An 18,926-nucleotide genomic window follows, 5' to 3' on the forward strand; every position below is an offset into this window, starting at 1 on the left:
CATAGTCTCCTATGTTCTGACTTCAGACTGAGCTATAAACTTCCTGAGAACATTTAGCGTTCCTAAAACTCATCTGTATTCTAGACCCATTTGTATTCACACTCATGGTACAGTGTCTACACAGAGTAGGCACTCAATAATGTCTTTTTGAATGTTCGTTCATTCATTCATTCACTTATTTGATAGACAATGGAGTCCCAAATTCCCACGCCCTCGTTAGACCTTGGGAGTTCAGTTTCTTAACAGAAGCTATCTTTAAAAAAAAAAAAAAAGCAGCTATCTTTTATGATCTACAAACCTAAATCCTTTTCTCTCCAGGCCTATTTTCTGAGGTCTGGTTTTGATTAGCAATATTCTGTTTGTTGTTGGGGGAAATGTGAGATAAGAAGTGACCCAGATATTATGAAATGTCTTCTTCTTCTTTTTTTTTTTTTAGAGTAGGGTTGCCCTTCACCTAACAGTAAGAATGGTCTTTATTTTTTTTTTAAGATTTTATTTATTTATTCATGAGATACACATACACACAGACAGGCAGAGACACAGGCAGAGGGAGAAGCAGGCTCAATGCCGGGAGCCCAACGTGGGACTTCATCCCAGGTTTCCAGGATCATGCCCTGGGCTGAAGGCAGCGCTAAACTGCTGAGCCACCCGGGCTGCCCTGAAATTTGTTCTCAATGTCATGTTTCCCCCTTCATCACCCTATGCAGCTCCCCATTGTGTGGCTGCATCTAATGGCAACACTTACTGATTGTATGTAAGTACAGAAAAAAATTCTTTTTCATCCTATCCCAGATAATCTCAAATTTCAAGTATGTCCCACAGAATTACAGGAAAGAAATATTCATTCATTCACTTAATTAACACCAGGAGTGCCCATAATGCACTAGTCATCATGCTAGACACTTAGAGGTTCAGAGGTGAACAAATAAAACAGATGCATCATCATACAGGCATTTGCCTTGTTTACTGAAAACCTCACTAGAGAAATTCCTGGATGGCAAACTTGCAGAATCAGAGTACTCTGAGATGGGTGAAGGTGGGGGTGACGACAGCCTGTGCTGAGGCCTGGCCTACTCTCAGTTGGCTCTGTTGTTTCTACTACAGAGGAAATGTGCTTCATTTTCTACCAAAAAGTAACCATGGTTAGCGTTTCTTCAGCTCAGGAAACTTTTTTTTTCCCAAAATAGGTCTAGGCCAGGGCTCTTTTTGTTTTATTTTGTTTCATTTTAATGGTCTATCAAGCATAGTCATGGGCATATTGGATTTTTCTGCATTTCTGCAGTAGCCTCTAGCATTCAATCCCTAGCTCCATGGGTATCAAAAGGCAGTCATGCCAATAGCTTTCTAATCTTTGGATCATGGCCATGGTGGTGTGCTTTTGAGGCTAACAATTCCAATGATGCCTCTTGCTTCTCCACTTTCCCAGTTGTGGCCCACCATCAGTTCTTCTCATGAGCCAATTCTGCATTTTTGAGACTCATTTCTAGTTGCCCAGCCTATAGTCTGCTCCTCCTATAATGAGTTTATAGCCACCCAATTTCAAGTATTAAATGCCTTTCTCCTTAAAAAAATAGCTATAATGATGAGAAGAAAATAATCAAAGAAGAACAGCCTGTTAATTATTTGCCGATAGCATTTAATATTACCTACCTCCTGAAAACAGCTATTGCCTCAGTTGGCAATGGGGCAAACCACCCCAAGCAATGAGGAGCTCTGTTTTGGGTTTTGTTTGCTAATGTTTCCTCCCATCCAAAGGTATTAAGACATTTGCCTTAAAAAGATTAATTGAGGGGCACCTGGGTGGCTCAGTGGGCTAAGCATTTGCCTTCAGCTCATGTCCTGATCACAGGGTGCCGGGATCAAGCCCCACATTGGGCTCTCTGCTCAGCGGGGAGCCTGCTTCTCCCTCTGCTCCCCACTCGTGCTCTCTGTTGTATCTCTGTCTCTCTCTCAAATAAATAAAATCTTTAAAAAATTAATTGCCGGAGGCCTGCTGAGAGACTAATATATTCAAGTGATAGGAAATATTCAGAAAAATAAAAAAGTATCAAATCTTATTTGAAGCAAGAAAAATATTAACTGATTTAAGAATGCTAGAAGTGCTTGCTGCCACTTGAATTTCATTATCTTTAATGTTTTTTATATCTTTTTCCAAGTGTTTTTTTATTTTTTCGAGTATAATAGTTGCTATTATTAATATTTAAATATTTTCATTTCGGATATAAATTTCCCTTAAGAAAAGAAGTTGCTGAATATTTAGTGTGATTTTTAAAAATTATACTTAATATCAATTTTTCATGACTAATTTTATTATGAAAGTAATGAAAAAATATAGTTTACTTAAGAGAAATATATTTTATTTATATTTTGCAGAAACATTTAACTAATGGAAATTAATTTTTTTAATTAAAAATACTAAGAATTATATAGTATTTTATATATTTATATTATATATATTCTATATATCATCCACCTTTTTCTTACTAACAGGAAAATTTTAGATTTAACATAGAAAAATTTTAATAGGAACACCTGGGTGGCTCAGCAGTTGAGCATCTGCCTTCAGCTCAGGGTGTGATCTTGGTCGGGGGATTGAGTCTCACACTGGGCTCCCTACGAGGAGCCTGTTTCTCCCTCTATCTTTCTACCTCTCTGTGTGTGTCTCTCAGGAATAAATAAATAAATAAATAAATCTTTTTAAAAAAAATTTTTAAAAAGAAAAATTTTAATATATAGGAATTAGCAACCAAATTGTGAAATATTCTGATTTTTTAAATTAGAAGTATTTCTTCATTTTAAATCCTCAACAATATGAGAATCAAAATATAATTTAATGAATAGGTTAGATTTATTAATTTTTATTTTTGTATTACAACCTCATCTATAGTAATTTAAATTAGTACATTCTTGTTTACAATGAATTAAAACTAAACATAATAATATAAGATGTAGACAAGATTGCCTTGTTTTACAAATGAGAAAGAAAATTTGACAAAACTAAATAAATTGTCCATGATAGTATAATTGGGAAGTGAAGGCAGTAATAGGATTTGAACTTAGATCAATCTAATACAAAGCCTGTGCTCTGATAGGTTGAAACTCAGGTAAACAGCCAGTGACTAATGAGTGAGGGAAGAGGATGTCTGTCAATGGACATAGTCTACTAGACCAAGGCAATGAGGAGACCAATAATAACCAATATTTAAGCATCTGTATATACTAGTCAAGCATTAGGTAAGCTTTCATTCTCTCACTCACTGGAAGGGAGTACTCTGTACTGAGTGGTACTCTGTGCCTCAATTTTCTACTCTCTTTCAAAGAGTATAATGAAAGTGTAAAATAGTAGATATGCAGAACTTAGATATGCTTTCTTAGTTCATAGTATGGTCTGAATCAATGTTAGCTAGTACACTAAAGAAGCTAGCCTTTTTTAAAGACCTGGCAAGTATAAGGCATCAGGATTATAATAATGAGGCATGTTAGAAGCACTAACAATGAAAGTGGTTTGATTCTTCATGTCTCTGAGGGCAACAGGCATTACATCCATGAGTTCACATGCAGCAAATCCTCTTGTGCTATAGAAGAAGAACATGTGCCAGGATGATCTGTTGCTAGCAGGGTTCTAGCCACTTGGATGGAGATTCCTATAATTATGCCCTATTGTTTGGGGGCAATGTTGGCTCAGAGGGATGGACAGGAATAAGGAGAGTAGTATATTAATACATATGAGGCACAGAAGCAAAGATGGAGATCTGTAGAAAAATGGGATTTTGAGAAGTAGGCAAAGCCTGGTGATCAGAACCAGGTCAAAGTCAGGATCATCTAGTATCAGAGATCTTAGATGGGAAATTCTAGCATGCATGACCAGGTAGAGCCATGAGGAGACAGCTGCATAACCTGAGAACCCAACAGGGCACGAGATCTTCCCCCATGGAAGGTCTTAAAGTTTTCTGAGACTCAGATCCTGTGGCTTAACCCAATTAATCTCTTAAACTGGGTCATTGCCCTAGGTTGCACAGCAAGTATAAGCTTGGAAGCCAAGGCCCTATAAACCCTGGTATCAATGAGAAAAAGCCCTGGAAAGAATCTGGTTTCTTTCAAGTCTGAGAACAATCAGATGCCTTTCTGGGCATTGCTTAAAAATCTGTTACCATCATTAGGTAACTTTTCAAAGCAGAGCAAATAAAGAACTGGTTAGAGGTGCCTCAGCCATTTCCCAGATGACCAGGGAGGTAAAGACAAAGAAGAGGACTGTCTCATGGTCATCAGAAGAGCTACCACACTTGATCTTGCTGCTCAGTCACTAGCTTGTGTGGTCAAAGAGCCCAGGCTGTCCATACTATTAATGAATACATGTTTCAGGAGTTACAGAAACTTATCTCGGATTTGTTTATGTCTAGAAAAGATAGTAAGACCCCATGGCACCACCCACACCTGCAATCACACCCATGTGCCTCTTTAGGGACACATATAAGGTTGCCCTTGGGTTTGGGTAGCCATGGAAAGTCATGCAACCTCCACCAACCATCTGCTTCCAGCTCCTGTAATGAAAGAATGAAAGCTCTTTTATCCCAGAACATGTATGGCTTTGCCATAAACAAAGGATAAAGAAGCACTCCAGAGTTGTTTCCTTATAGGACCCACAATACAGATTGATAGAGCTCTTTAGCACTTCGTTTTTAGCCAAGAAGTTAAAAACATTTTAGAAACCTCTAATCTTGGGATGCCTGGGTGGCTCAGCAGTTGAATGCCTGCCTTGGGCCCAGGGCGTGATCCCGGGGTCCAAGGACTGAGCACCACATTGCGCTCCCTGCATGCAGCCTGCTTCTCTTTCTGCCTATGTCTCTGCCTCTCTCATGAATAAATAAATAAAATCTTTAAAAAAATAAACCTCTAATCTTTCCTTTAAAAATAATTATTAACTCTTTCAGGTAATAAAAATACCACTTAAAAACCGGGTAATGCGGAAATGGATCCTAGCAATTTGAAGGAGTTTAACCTTTGCCAAACCACAAACAAAACTGGAACAGACAGACCAGACTCCACGGGTTGTTAATCCTCACATTTGCTCTCCAATCTGACTTTGTGGCATATATTAGCATCCCCATGTTACTTACAGGGAAATGAAGCATGAAGAGATTAAATAGTATGATAAATATCACATGATATTTAGGTCAGCAGAGTAGCCAAGGAAAAAAACACTCAGGATACAAACTTTCCTCCTGATATTCATTGCCTTCTTGCAAACTTCAGGCACATCCAACCTTCCTGCTCTGCCCTCCATTCTTTTGATTCACTAGAGCAGCTTGCTTCCCTTTCTGGGCCCTGAGCCAAATGTCCATCTCTGTGCATGACATAGGTCATTCCAGAAAATGGATTGGCTTGAATGTATGTGATCAAATTGTCCTTTCCCCTCTTAACCTGCCCTTCTTTGTACCATAAGATTTCATAATTATGAGTGATGACTTACATTCCCTGTGCATTGTCCCCCTACTTTGAATTTGATGTTTATTATTCATTGACTATTTTTATGCTTTTTCTATAAATTAATATATCTACAAATAATATGTACTATTTTTAGATATCTTCAACTCCATATAAAATGGAGACAGTTTTGGGCAGCCTGGGTGGCCCAACAGTTTAGCGCTGCCTTCGGCCCAGGGTGTGATCCTAGAGACCTGGGATCGAGTCCCACATCAGGCTCCCTGCATGGAGCCTGCTTCTCCCTCTGCCTGTGTCTCTGCCTCTCTCTCTCTCTCTCTCTGTGTGTGTGTTTCTCATGAATAAATAAAATTTTTTTAAAAATGGAGACAGTTTTTATGTTTTATATGATTTGAAAATTATATGTATTTGCATGATTTGAACACTACAAATTTCATAATTTGATTATTTTATATTTACATGTACATGTTACACATATATAATTTATGTTTTTAAAGTATGCATAACACTAATTCATTCATTTTAACTACTGTGTAACTCTAGTGTATGGATAATATATTTATCTGTTTTGTAGCTGGATGTTAAATTATTTGAGTAAATTTCTCCAGTCATCAGTCTAGAAGATGACTTGCTATGTCAGAGGATGTGCACATTTCAACTTTACTAGATTTTGCAAATTTTTTCTACAAAGTGATTCTATTATTTTATATTCCAACCTCCAGTATGTGAGAGTACTCTTTTCCCTACATTTTTTATAACAGTTGTTCTTCACAGACTCCTAAGTTTTGCCACAGAGATGAATTCAAAATAGACCTCATTTTATCTTTAATTTGCTGGTTCTTGGTTATTAGTGTGGTTGAATTTATTCTCTGTGTTTGTTGACCATTAAGATCCCCCCTTCCATGCATTGCTTGTTCCTTGATCCATTTTTCTAATGGGTTATTTGCTATTTTCTTTTTGATTTTGGAGGATTTATTTATATATATTCAGGTACTAACCATTTGTCAGTCATATACAGATATGTAGTCCTTTCTTAATAGCTGATTGTTATCTCCAGAGTTTACCTTGCACAAAACTTTTACCAAGCAAGTTAAAACTGAGATATAGATAAGAAAGTTGCTATTTCCATGAGTCTGTGAGTTCAGGAAGAGCATAAAGAGGGCCACTTTTTCATTTTCTTATTTGTTTCCTTCAGGTTTAGAGAGTTCATTATAGGCCACCTAGTTTTGTGCTTACAATGCCTGTGTTTGATTGCAGAGTGGGTAGTTTAGAATAATTTCAGTCTGAATAAGGACCAATTTTGAGAATGATTGACCTCAGATTATTAGATCTAAAGATTACAGATCTCCTACTGAAAGAAAAACATCAGACACCCAATGCATGTCTGGCTACGACTCCTCAGAAGAGCACACAAAATAGGTCCCAGGTAGAGAGAGGCATGCGGCATGAAGGAACAATCTATCCCAACTTACTTCCCAAATATTTTACTACCAGGAAAGTCTCTACTCATGACATGAATCCTTAGACTCAACCAAGCAAAACATGAAAAGTAGACTGAAGTTATGGTGATGTCTGGTTGCATAGACACATTACCTTGGGAACACTGATATAAAATCTTAAAGTAACTATGACTTTCTCTCTCTTTCAGAGGTGTGGCGAAATCTTGTTTGAAAACCCTGATCAGAATGTCAAATGTGTTTGCATGCTAGGTAAGAAGGCTTCTCATTTTAGATATGTTAAGTATATTGATGTAATGTGGACTTTCTGTTGTTCTGTTGCCTTCCTGACAGTCTCTTGTTGCATATTGCAGAGGCATATAGGCTTTTTTTTAGATGTATAGACAGGTATAATACATTCATATGTGGAACACTTGAAGATAAAAAGAGATTTTGATTTTATTAACTGTCAGAAAGTCAGGAACCATGCTTCTAAGTCTGTCAGAATTATTCTCGAGTCGTCAGCATACATAGAATTGGGTGCTTTGTATTGAGGCAAATGTGATGAAAAAGTAAGAATTGCACTGTAATTCCTAAACTAGAAATGATAAGTTAAAAAAAAAAGAAATGATAAGTTAGGTAAGTAAACTATTAAGTATTTACATCATAGCACCAAACTCTCACAGTGCATGGGAGAAATATACACACGAACTAATTTATAGTTAGCACAATTACTCACATTGCATTTGTAACAAAATTGCAACATTGTAATGAAAAATCATTTGTTCTTGTAGGATTATGTATCATCAATGCCTTTTACAAACTCTTTAATATATAATATTCTGTTTAGAAATGAAGTTAATATGATTTTCCTCATTTTATAGCTTAGAAAACAAGTACAGAGAATATAAGTGATGTACTTCACCTCAAAGTGAAAAATTGTCCAAATCATGACATGAGTGTTTTTAAACAGTAAAGTTTTAGGTACAATATTTAGATCTTATTTAAATCACTAAGTTATGTCCAATAAGCTTTCAGTTAATTATTAAAATAGAATAAAACAGTAGCTTGGATAAATAAAAATAATCCTTCAATATGACTTTCACCAAAATACCCTTGTCCGTTCCAAGCTTGAACAGTCTCATTAGCAAAGAACAAAAAGATTCATTCTAGCTTCTTCCATTTTCTCTGGCTAACTCGTATGTTGGCAGCCTACATTATTGATGAGATGATTCAAAAGCAGTCATCAAGATAGAGGTATGGGAAGGTCTTGGTAATGTGTAATCGGAGATAATTGGTTAATAGTAACCGAAGATTGCTCATGGCTTGAAAAACAACGAAAAACACAAAAGCAAAAAACCAACAAATAAAAACAGATACCATATTTTCCCAACCTCCTGATGTTCTTCATTTCCTTGTACTAGTGTTTAAAATCTCTTTGTTGCACTTCTTATGTTTTCATTCTTAATTCGCCAATTAAGGTGGTGGCTAAACAGTAACATATCCTTTGGAAAATTAGTATCTTACTGGAAGTGTGTAACAATGAACATAGCATAGTATCCATACAACCATTTCCAATATTCAGTATTCGTATCCATTAAGCATGAAAATGGCTCAAAAATGCTGATGAAATTGATGATATATAAGCAGAAAATATTCATTTGTCCAGCCACATTATGTCCAACATTAGGTTTGGGAAGACATCTCACCACCACATCAAATCTATTCATCAGTTAACTCATTTAATTTTTGTAATAATAAGATGCAGTTGGTACCATTATTATCCTCATTTTTTAGATAATAAAATTGAGGTAAATGGTCAAACAGGGTACCTTAATACTATTAAAATACTATATGATTATAGCTTCTACATAACCTAGTCATTTCAATCAATTTTTTTAACTCATAATGATTTTAAGCACATGAGCACATCATCTATTTTGCATGAATTTTCCTTTGTACTGGTTCCCCTATGAGTTACTTGTTTAGTTTATAGCTAGGACAAGGACAGCAGCAGATTGTCTACTACTGCCTATAGACTTGTCTTCCCTTAAAGTAAAGCCAATCATCTTCTCATCTCTTCTAGATTATATAGAATTGTTTATATAGCTGCCAGATCACATTCCTGTCCACAAAATGCATCTGCAGTAAATCTGCCTGATTAAGCAATATTCAAATATTAAAAGCATATTTTATTAATCAGTTCTGTATTACTCTTACTGTCATAACAATTATAATTAATTGAGCACTTGAATATATGACAGGTGGAGTCGAACCTAAACACCTTACATAATTAGATGATTTATTCTAAGCAAATTAAAGCATGATCTCTCTTGCAAAATATGAATATCCTTGACAATAGAGTATATTATTAAGCTTGTAGATTTCATTAGTTTATTAGATTTCTATTGTGTTGTAGAACTAAATAATAAAAAGTAATTGTGAGAATGGAAGTTTTTATTAATTTGAGAACACAGGGAAAGTAGACAAACTGGAAGAACACTTGTGCATTTTACCTTTAAAATAGATGGTAGGTATTTATTTATGTGGTGTCAAAAAAAATACCATGCCTAGAGAGCTTGATTTATTCACTATTTCACATAGTGAAAATTGTGCCCTCAAGGAGCTTACAACTAAGAAGGCTTAGACTTTTTTCCTACTTATCTTTTTAAGAGGATTGCTTCAAAATTTAATTGAAATGTTTACAAAGTCCTTTGAAATCTTAGATGAAAGACAGCACCAAAAAAAAAAAAACCAAAAATAATAAAATAAAATAAAATAAAATAAAATAAAATAAAATAAAATAAAAAGAAAGAAAGAAAGACAGCACCAAAATGAAATTGTTAAAGTATTATGGATACCAGTACACATGGAGCCACCCACCTTCAGATGTCCACCTGAAGCCCAGAGGCCACCATTTCATATCAATACTGGCAAGACAATAAGAAAAGAAGTGAAGTCAAATGGTTTATTCCCTTAAAACAAGAGAAAATCAAGTTATGAACCTGTAACTCACTGTAAATGAGACCATATATTATATTTCATCAGGAAAAGACATTTATATTCATACAACAAAACAGCTCTTCACCATTGTCTGAAGTATTTGTTGCTTCCTTTGAGAGGAACCTGCGATCATGCATTATGACCTCCTAAAGCATTTCTTGAGAAAACAGTATATTTCCAACAGCAAAGGATATACTCTGATATTAAGGGAATATTAAGTTTTCTAAGTGTTGCCAAGTATGATCATAGTTAGTATTTTTGCAGGTAATGTTATAACATTTTTGTGAATAAATCAACATTTCCAAACAAGAAAACCAAACCAAACATTTCCAAACTTTTACTTCTGGTCTTTTTAACTGCAATACCTAAGGAAGGCCAACCTGAGACCTCCGCGGTTTTAAATGGTGAAGTTTGAAGCTCACTTTAACACCCAAGATTCCCCTCTTTTCCCACTCACATACCATGTCTGGGGTGTCTGTCCAGCTCCCAGCTGTGCTCTGGTTTCCACACATTAGCCAGGGACACCATTTGCCATTCTCTTCTCTCCTACTGGCATGTCCCCAGATCATTATGAAAAATATTTTGAGTATATGTGTTAAGGTGTGTAGCTCCTGACTTCCATACCTAAGCCATCCTCACCCAAGGTTATGCTTCTGGCTCATTACATTAAATGAGACATAAGTGTAAAATTCACCTTGAGTTACTCTGAAATACGAATTCAATGCAGTGTTAAGTGGGAGCAAACTTCTGTCATGTATAGGTCTTACAGGGAATCATTTCTGGTTTCAGGGGAATGGTTTGTGTTGGATATTAAAGTAAATAAAGATGCACTGCAAGGGTGGCTACACTATTAAGTATTCATTCCTTAGAATTCCCTCAGAGAGGGCAAAAGTGAGCAATTGAGTAAAGCACCAAATTGTAATAAATGTTGCTTTTTTTATTCCTTCGTCCATAGGGCATGTGTAAAACTCCAACATCCCCATGTTCCTCCTTTTTTTTTAAGTGTAGCCATAAGATTTCTCTTAAGCACAAACTGACCTCAGAAGCTCATATAACTATATCAAAGGGTATATAGCAAGACTTGTACCTTAATTAAGTATAATGAACTGATACCAAAGGGAAAAGGGAGTGGAAGAGAATTTAGCTTTCATTGCTCAAGTAATGTATAAAGTATGGTGAGTTACTAAAAGGATTTTACATTTTAAATATAACCAATTAAACTGATTCACAAAGAGCCAAGTGGTTTTTTTAAAATTACATAAAATAAGCAATGTTGAATCACTTCTTAGTCCACTTGCTAACTTCATTCCATGAAATGATAAATCTTGGGAAAAGAAACTTTCAAAAAAGAATTCCCCATCAGACTTGATGCCTCTTATAACTACTTCTTCCTCCTTATTCTTAGAGGGAGATTCTCTTAAATAGCCAAGTAGTCTTAATTTGTTGTCTTTGGGGTGGGGAGTGGTTCTAATATTTTTAAATTATTTTATTTGAGTATTCTGACACACAATGTTACATTCATTTCAGGTGTATAACACAATGATTCAACTTCTCTATACATTATGCTCTGCTCACCACAAGTGTAGCTACCATCTGCCATCATATATCATCATTACAATATCACTGACTGTTTTCCCTAGTGCCTTTTATTCTTGTGACATTCATTCCATAATTGGATGTCTTTATGCCCATTTTATCTATCCCTCCACCCCGCCCCTCTGGCAACCATCAGTTTGTTCTCTGTATTTATAGGCCTGATTCTGCTTTTTGTTTGTCTTTTTATTCATTTGTTTTGTTTTTTAGATTCCACATCTGAGTGGAAATCATATGGTGTCTTTCTCAATCTGACTTACTTAGTCTAATAACCTCTAGGTTCAGCCACATTGCTGCAAACGGCACAAATTCATTCTTTTTTGTGGCTGAGTAATAGTGCATGAGTATGTATGTACACCACATCTTCCTTATCCATTCACCTATGGATGGACACTTAAGTTGCTTCCATATCTTGGCTATTGTAAATAATGCTGCAATAAATCTTTTTTAATTAGTGTTTTCATTTTCTTTGGGTAAATACCCAGTAGTGGAATTATGGGATCATACGGTATTTCTATTTTTAATTTTTTGAGAAACCTTCCTACTGTTTTCCACAGTGGCTGCACCAGTTTACATTCCCACCAACAGTGCATGAGAGTTCCTTTTTCTCCACATCCTCGCCAACACTTGTTATTGCTTGTCTTTTTTATTTTAGCTATTCTGACAAGCATAAGGTAATATCTCATAGTGGTTTTGATTTGTATTTCCTTTAATCTGTAACTTAAGGGTTTTTTGTTGGCTCAATTTTTCCAACCTTTTTATCAAGGTTTAATTTTACAGTTTGAAATTTTCAGTGATCTTGCTTTTCTTACATGCTTTTTTTTTCATGCTAATTGGTGTCTTATCATCTGAACATAAAATATGCACTTTTTTACCCACCATAGCTTAGAAAAGGGTGTTCATATTGTCAGGCTTTTTGGTTGAAGTTTATTATAAATCAATTAAAGAAGTTGCCAGCTTCAAAGCAATAAAATACCATAAAATCAATGTTATATTATCATTTGACATAAGCATAGAGAGACTTGCTTTCTAGTCCCACTAAAAAATTAACTATGTACACATAGAAAATGTTTTGTCTTTTAGGCTTTAATTTATAGTTTTTCTGCAAAGTAGAAATAAAAACATCTGTTTTTCCTAGTCGAGGGGTTATTCAGGTGATTGAATAAAATGTTCCATGAGGAGACATTACCTCCTGTAATGTTCTAAACATTGTTTATGCATCAATAAATTGGTAAATAAATAATAAACAATTGAAAATAAATTGATGACAATAAAAAACAAATAAATTATCTATTGATGACACTAAGATGTTTAGAAAAGCAACTGAAAAGCTGAAACATTATATAAATGTGAGAACAATTGTTTAAAGTATCAAATACAGGGAAGCCTGGGTGGCTCAGTGGCATCTGCCTTTGGCTCAGGATGTGATCCCTGGTCCTGGGATCGAGTCCCACATCAGGCTTCCCACAGGGAGCCTGCTTCTCCCTCTGCCTATGTCTCTGCTTCTCTCTGTGTGTCTCTCATGAATAAATAAATAAAATCTTTTAAAAAATAGAGTATCGAATATATTCTTCAAAACTATGTGGTTGCTCAAAGGCATTCATTCAATACTCATTCAACAGATATTCATTGACTACCTATTATATGCAAGGTATCGTACTGGGCACTAGAAATGTACAGCCAATGGGACTTGGGTCTGGCCTTCAGAGGGTTTACAGTCCAGGAGGAGTTCCAAACCCTGAACACCCAAATCTGCAGCATCAGCTTGAAAGGACACATGATACAAAAAAAAAAAAAAAAAATAGTAATAGTAAAAATGAAGCATTTGGGGACTTCAGAAGATGAGGAGGGTACATACCGTTGGGATATGAAGACACATAGATTTAAATATACAGAGATTTAGATATGCTGAGAAAATGACAGCATTGTAGGTGAATGCAAGGCCATATTCAAAAGCTCAGATAAAAGAAAGCTAGGGAATAGGAGGGAGCAGGAAGTGTTCAGGCCACAAAGATGATGAAAAGATAAATTGAAAAGGAATTCGAGGCCTTACTGTGGATAGTTTACTGCTGTCATTGGCTCTGGAAAGAGCTGTAGTATCAGATAAGAAAGACTTCTGGTCTTTTATTTAGAGAGTGCTTCTTTAGTTATAAAATTTTATGGAATACTCTATAAACAAATTTCTACTAGGTAGTTGTTAAGTACAGCCATTCACTGGATCCCTGTGAAATTAAATAATTTTAACTGAACATAGATTTGAACCTGATGACCTGAATTCTAGGTTTGATATTTTTAAAATATGTTAATTTAATCTTTTCCATTTGATATTAAATCATAGTATCTTATTTAAGAAGTAAAACAGCATTGCCATCTTTTATACTAGAGAAAATTGATATTTTTTCACTTTTTGGAACTTTGTCATCTAATAAAATGGAAAGTTTTTTATCTTAAAAGTTTGCTTTTGTCACTAGCATCAGCCTATGATTTTTGTAGGTAGACAATTTTGAGGTCCATAAATTTTTTCTTAAAATTAATACACAATCTGTTTTAGAGCAAAATAATATTTGATATCAAATTGAGCCACTGTGGTATAGTAGAAAGATCAGAGTGTTTAAAGATTTGGTACCAGCTAAAAACTCTGTGGCAATAGGCAAGTCACTTAAGGGTTGTAAACTACAGTTTACTCTTCCCTAGAAAGGAATAATAAATAATAATAATATTATTATATACCTTATCAGATTTGTTGAAGATCAAATAACAGAAATATTAAAGCACTCTGTAAACTTTTAGAAGTAGTAGAAATATAAGTATTATTTGTATTAAACACGAATAATTTATTTGTTCTAAGTACTTCCATCTCATCTGATATTAGTAGTACTTCATATATGCAAACTGGCAGCTTTGATATATTGCAAATATTAAACTATCTCAATTTGGCAGTGTCTTTGTGGCTTAATCAGTTAAGCTTCCCACTCTTGGTTTCCACTCAGGTCATGATCTCAGGGTCATGAGATAGAGCCCTGTGTCACCAGCCCCATGGGAGTCAAGCAGACTCCCACACTCTGCTTCTCCTGCTCATGCTTTCTCTTTCTCTCAAATAAATAAATCTTTAAACTATCTCAATTTTGCTCAAGTGAATATTTATTTATTTATTTATTTATTTATTTATTTATTTATTTATTTATGATAGTCACAGAGAGAGAGAGAGAGAGGCAGAGACATAGGCAGAGGGAGAAGCAGGCTCCATGCACCAGGAGCCCGACATGGGGTTCGATCCCAGGTCTCCAGGATCACGCCCTGGGCCAAAGGCAAGCGCCAAACCACTGCGCCACCCAGGGATCCCTGAATAGATATTTTCAAATGCATATTTGCAATCTAGAAATAAGCATATTATTCTCGTAGGTTATTAAAGAAAGTTTATTGTAAGAGCTATTTTATGTGTACTTGATCTTAAAAGTGAAGGCCTATGTTTAAAAACAAAAGCTTCTAGTTGCTTAACTTTGATTTATGAAGATTAAAATGCCTCAGGAATTTAAATTAACTTTACACTTGCAAAGCACTTCATTCATATCATATGGACAAATCAATTCCCTTTTCCTGTATGTCTGTTAGTTGATGGTTTTCTACCTTTCAAAAGAGAGGAAATTGAGACCTGGATATTTCCCTTAGAAAGCAGTGGGGTCATTATCCCCATCACTTACTCAGGTCTACCTGGTTTTACTCTTCATTGCACTTATTACCAAATGTCGTATTTTACATTTCTCTGTTTATTAATTGCTGCGCTCTAGCATCGCCCTACCATGCAGAATATGAATATCATGAGAACAAGGACTTAGCTTTATTCACTGCTGAGTGTCCAACATCTAGAACGGTGTCTGGCCACCTAGCCTGTAATAGGAACCCAATATTTGCTGAATGGATTTGTGAGAGCAGTATTACCATCTGCAGAGTGCAGCCCAGATGTATCAAAAACTGATTGGTGTAGCATGTAAAACCGTCTGCTCCCTCAGCTGAGTGACAGGTCAGCTCCTACAGGACTAACTGGCAGTTTCCCAAGCATAGTCCTCTAGGTTACAGGATGATAAATATGTAGTTCTCCTAAAACAGGCAGTTAGAACCTAGCCTAAGGATCAGGTGATCAACAAATATTTCTTAAGCCCTCCACATGCTCAGCCCTCCCCTGGGGTACTCTGAGAGTTGATTTAATGAGCAAGTTAGAATCCTTATCATGACAGTTTATTCCTCTGCAGATGGAACATTGTGTTGAGAAAACAGGAGGAGGCCCATTATTTTGTCTACTCTATGTTTAGAGGAATATACAGAAAATTATTTTACCCTGAGGTTTATGATTTAAAAGTTTTTCTACATCATCTTACTGACTTTTACATTTTTTATTTGGAAGTCATTATTGCCTTGCCTAAGAAAAATAAGTCTACTAGTTTCATGGCTGCCTCCTGCAGAATGATGCGGCATCTCCACAGCAACAAAAGACCACACTTCTGAATGCAGCTGGGAGCCACAGCTCAGATAAGAGCTAGCTAAGAATAACAATGCAAGCAAAGGGCATACCAGAACTGAAGTTATCAAACGCCCAAGAGATAGAAGTGTCAGTCTTGTATTAGTTTCATTTTCTCTCTGAAAGCAGAGATCCTTCATCCAAAGCTACACTTCAAAAAATGTTCAATCAACAAATATTTATAGATCCCTATGATGTGCCATCATAGGGATGTGAAGATATTGAAGTTCTGGTGCCTGCCCTCAGGAAGCTTCCAATCTAGGGGGGCACAGAGGACTACATAGACAGAACAATATAGGGTGGTAAACCATAAAAAGGATGGGCCAGGGTCTAGTGGAAGGGGAGGGAGGGAGTCATGTCAGAATGGCTAATGCGAGAGGAGATAAGGAAGTGAGTATCAAAGAGAAGAAGCAGACAGCCCTGTGAGGCTGGGAAGGAGCAGGCTGCTGGAAATGACATTGGCATGTCTAGGCAGAAGGAGCAGCCGGTGTGCTTAATAAGACCAAATAGAGAAACTCTAAGTCATTATCCCCAAAGAATAGAGTCAGAGGAAAGAAATGATAAAATAATCAAGGTGGAAAGGAAGGTGAGGCAGATTTAGAGGACCTTATAACAGGACAAACAACCATTTAAGGATGTTCAAGCCAAGGAGCTGCAGTGTGAGACACATGTTTCAGGTGGATCCCTGGGTTAGCTAGGGAATGCCCTGGAGGAGGACAAGACTGGAAAAAGAGAGGCCAGTTTAAGAAATCGCAGTAATAATCTGGTGAAAAATGATGAGTCCTACCCAAACTGAGACAACATCAATGAGGAGGGCTGACACAAAATTCAGGAGACTTTGAAAGGGACTGATAGAACTTTAGAATGGATTTAGGAAATGTAGTTAAATAGAGGTGCTATTTCACCCACTCCCGGACAACCTTCCCCAGTGGGCAGTACAAGAAAATCAGATTTGCAACCAGGAGAAATGATGAGTTAAATTTTGGAAGAGCAAATCTGAGATGCTGAAGGAACTCTCAGATATAGTGGAGTGTCAAGCTCAGAACAGTGATCTGAGGGAAGGAATTGGTGACAATGTATCAGTGGTGATGCCACCAGGGAAAGGTGAAAAGGAAGATGGAGGTGCACCTCAGAATGCTTGGAAGCAACACACTGAAGGGTTGAGCAGGATAGGATCAAAAGGAATCTCAAGAAGCTTAAATAGGTTGGAAGTTAAGGAGTGGGCAGAGAGACGGAAAACAAGTGAGAATGGCATTGTTTTAGTCATGAGGAAAGAGTTTCAAAAGGAAGATCATGATAATGTGAAGTACAGTAGAAGTCAAATGAGAACAAGCTTAAAAGGCATTCATGTGACTTAACAACCTCAAGGTAGTGTCAGCAAGAATATAACTAGTAGAAGGTCAAAGGTGAGGTAGGTGGTGGTATGGAGTCAATGAGCAGAGAACCAAGGAGGGGCACTAATCTGTCAGGAAATTTGTCTGAGAATGGAAGTTGAGAATAATGACTGCACCTGAGAAGAGTTCTTAAGATGAGAATGATTTGAGAATGTCTTGATTCAGAGGAGAAAGAGCAAGTAGAGGAAGAAGCTGAATATTTCTGATGATAAAGGGAGGAACTGTGAGCTATGTCTTCCCATCGCATGGTGCTTTAAGGAGGCTCTTTTCAGAGCTGTCTCGGCCTAAAAAGAGATGACCTCACATCCACCTCCCAATAGTCAAGGAGACCAGAGATGCTAAGTCATTTGAGCTCTGAAAGTACTATTGTCTCCTGAGCTGGGCCCACCTCTGGCCTCTTCAGGCACTCCTCCACTGGTTGGTTTCCCTTGATTAAAATTTTTATTCAAGGCTTTGCTCTCAGAATGAGCTCACCTAGGGATCCTTGTATACATCAGACATATTTTTACAATGTTCCAGAGAGAGCATCATTTCAGTTTGACCTCAAAATTATGTTGGAATTCTTATTGAAAGGAATACTGATTTTAATTGTATTTCATTGTGAATTTATATCTTTCTAAACAAATTATTCATGTAGACTTGTTATTCAAGGTCCTAAACCGTCAATCTCAAACCACCTTCCTTGCTAGCTATAAGTTTATAATCTTTTCTAATGTGCATAAGTAATAAACATGCACAAAACAGAAAAATTTTCAAAGACTGAGACAAAGTGATTATTAAAAAATACACAAAAAGATAATCTTAAAATAATGAAAAAAATGTATGTGCTGCCGAAGGAACTCTCAGTACAGAAAAATAATGAAAAAAAATAAATACTTGTTCCCATTGTATCAATTGCCTGTTTGCACTGCATCATTTCTTTGTTGAGAAGAAATAATACCAAAAGATATTTTATTAACTTTCCAGGAGATCTATTCCAAAGAGGTGGCTAACTGGTCTAGAAAGTTCAGTTTGCATAAGCCCCAAAGTTTCACATCTGACAGATTAATGAAAATTTTTAACTTTTGTGAAGCTAGTTTAGGCACTACCAAAATCACTGATTTTAAAGACAAATCTAAAAGTAGTTTTTATGTAACAATAAGCAAATGCAAAAAATTTGCTTTTTCCTATTTTAAGGTAGTCAAACACAAATGATTTTAGTACATTTGGTTTACAGTAAATATTTTAAAAATTTGTGACTTATAACTTAATGAGATAGTAACATTATATGCTTATCTTGGCCTAAATTCTAGTCTGAGGGCTCTCATCCCATGTGGCACAGTAGAAAATTGGAGATTTCATTCTGAAAACAGCCCTCACATTCCTAAATATAAAAGAATTAAGTCAGAAATGCTAATAGGATGTGGAATGCCATAATACTGGTGAACAACAGTATTTATGTTGTTCAGTGATAATCATATACCACAAATTAAGAATTTTTGCAATATGTGTAGTAATTGATGAAAAGAGTTATCATTGCCAATCTGTTTTCTAAAGTGTGTA

The 18,926-nt window shown here is 36.0% G+C and overlaps 1 protein-coding gene across 2 annotated transcripts in view; it reads left to right on the forward strand.

Annotated features, from left to right (window-relative positions):
• Positions 1-18,926, forward strand: part of PDE7B (phosphodiesterase 7B) — a 317,742-nt gene that overhangs the window by 95,296 nt on the left and 203,520 nt on the right. Inside the window, exon 2 of one of the 2 annotated variants that reach the window (XM_072824842.1) lies at positions 7,091-7,151. In XM_072824842.1, coding sequence (XP_072680943.1) covers positions 7,091-7,151 — 61 coding nt within the window. Of the gene's footprint in view, positions 1-7,069; positions 7,152-18,926 lie in introns of those variants that run through there. The other variant, XM_072824851.1, reaches the window with a different exon arrangement.

Source organism: Canis lupus, chromosome 1, assembly GCF_048164855.1.
Source record: "Canis lupus baileyi chromosome 1, mCanLup2.hap1, whole genome shotgun sequence".
Taxonomy (NCBI): Eukaryota; Metazoa; Chordata; class Mammalia; order Carnivora; family Canidae; genus Canis; species Canis lupus.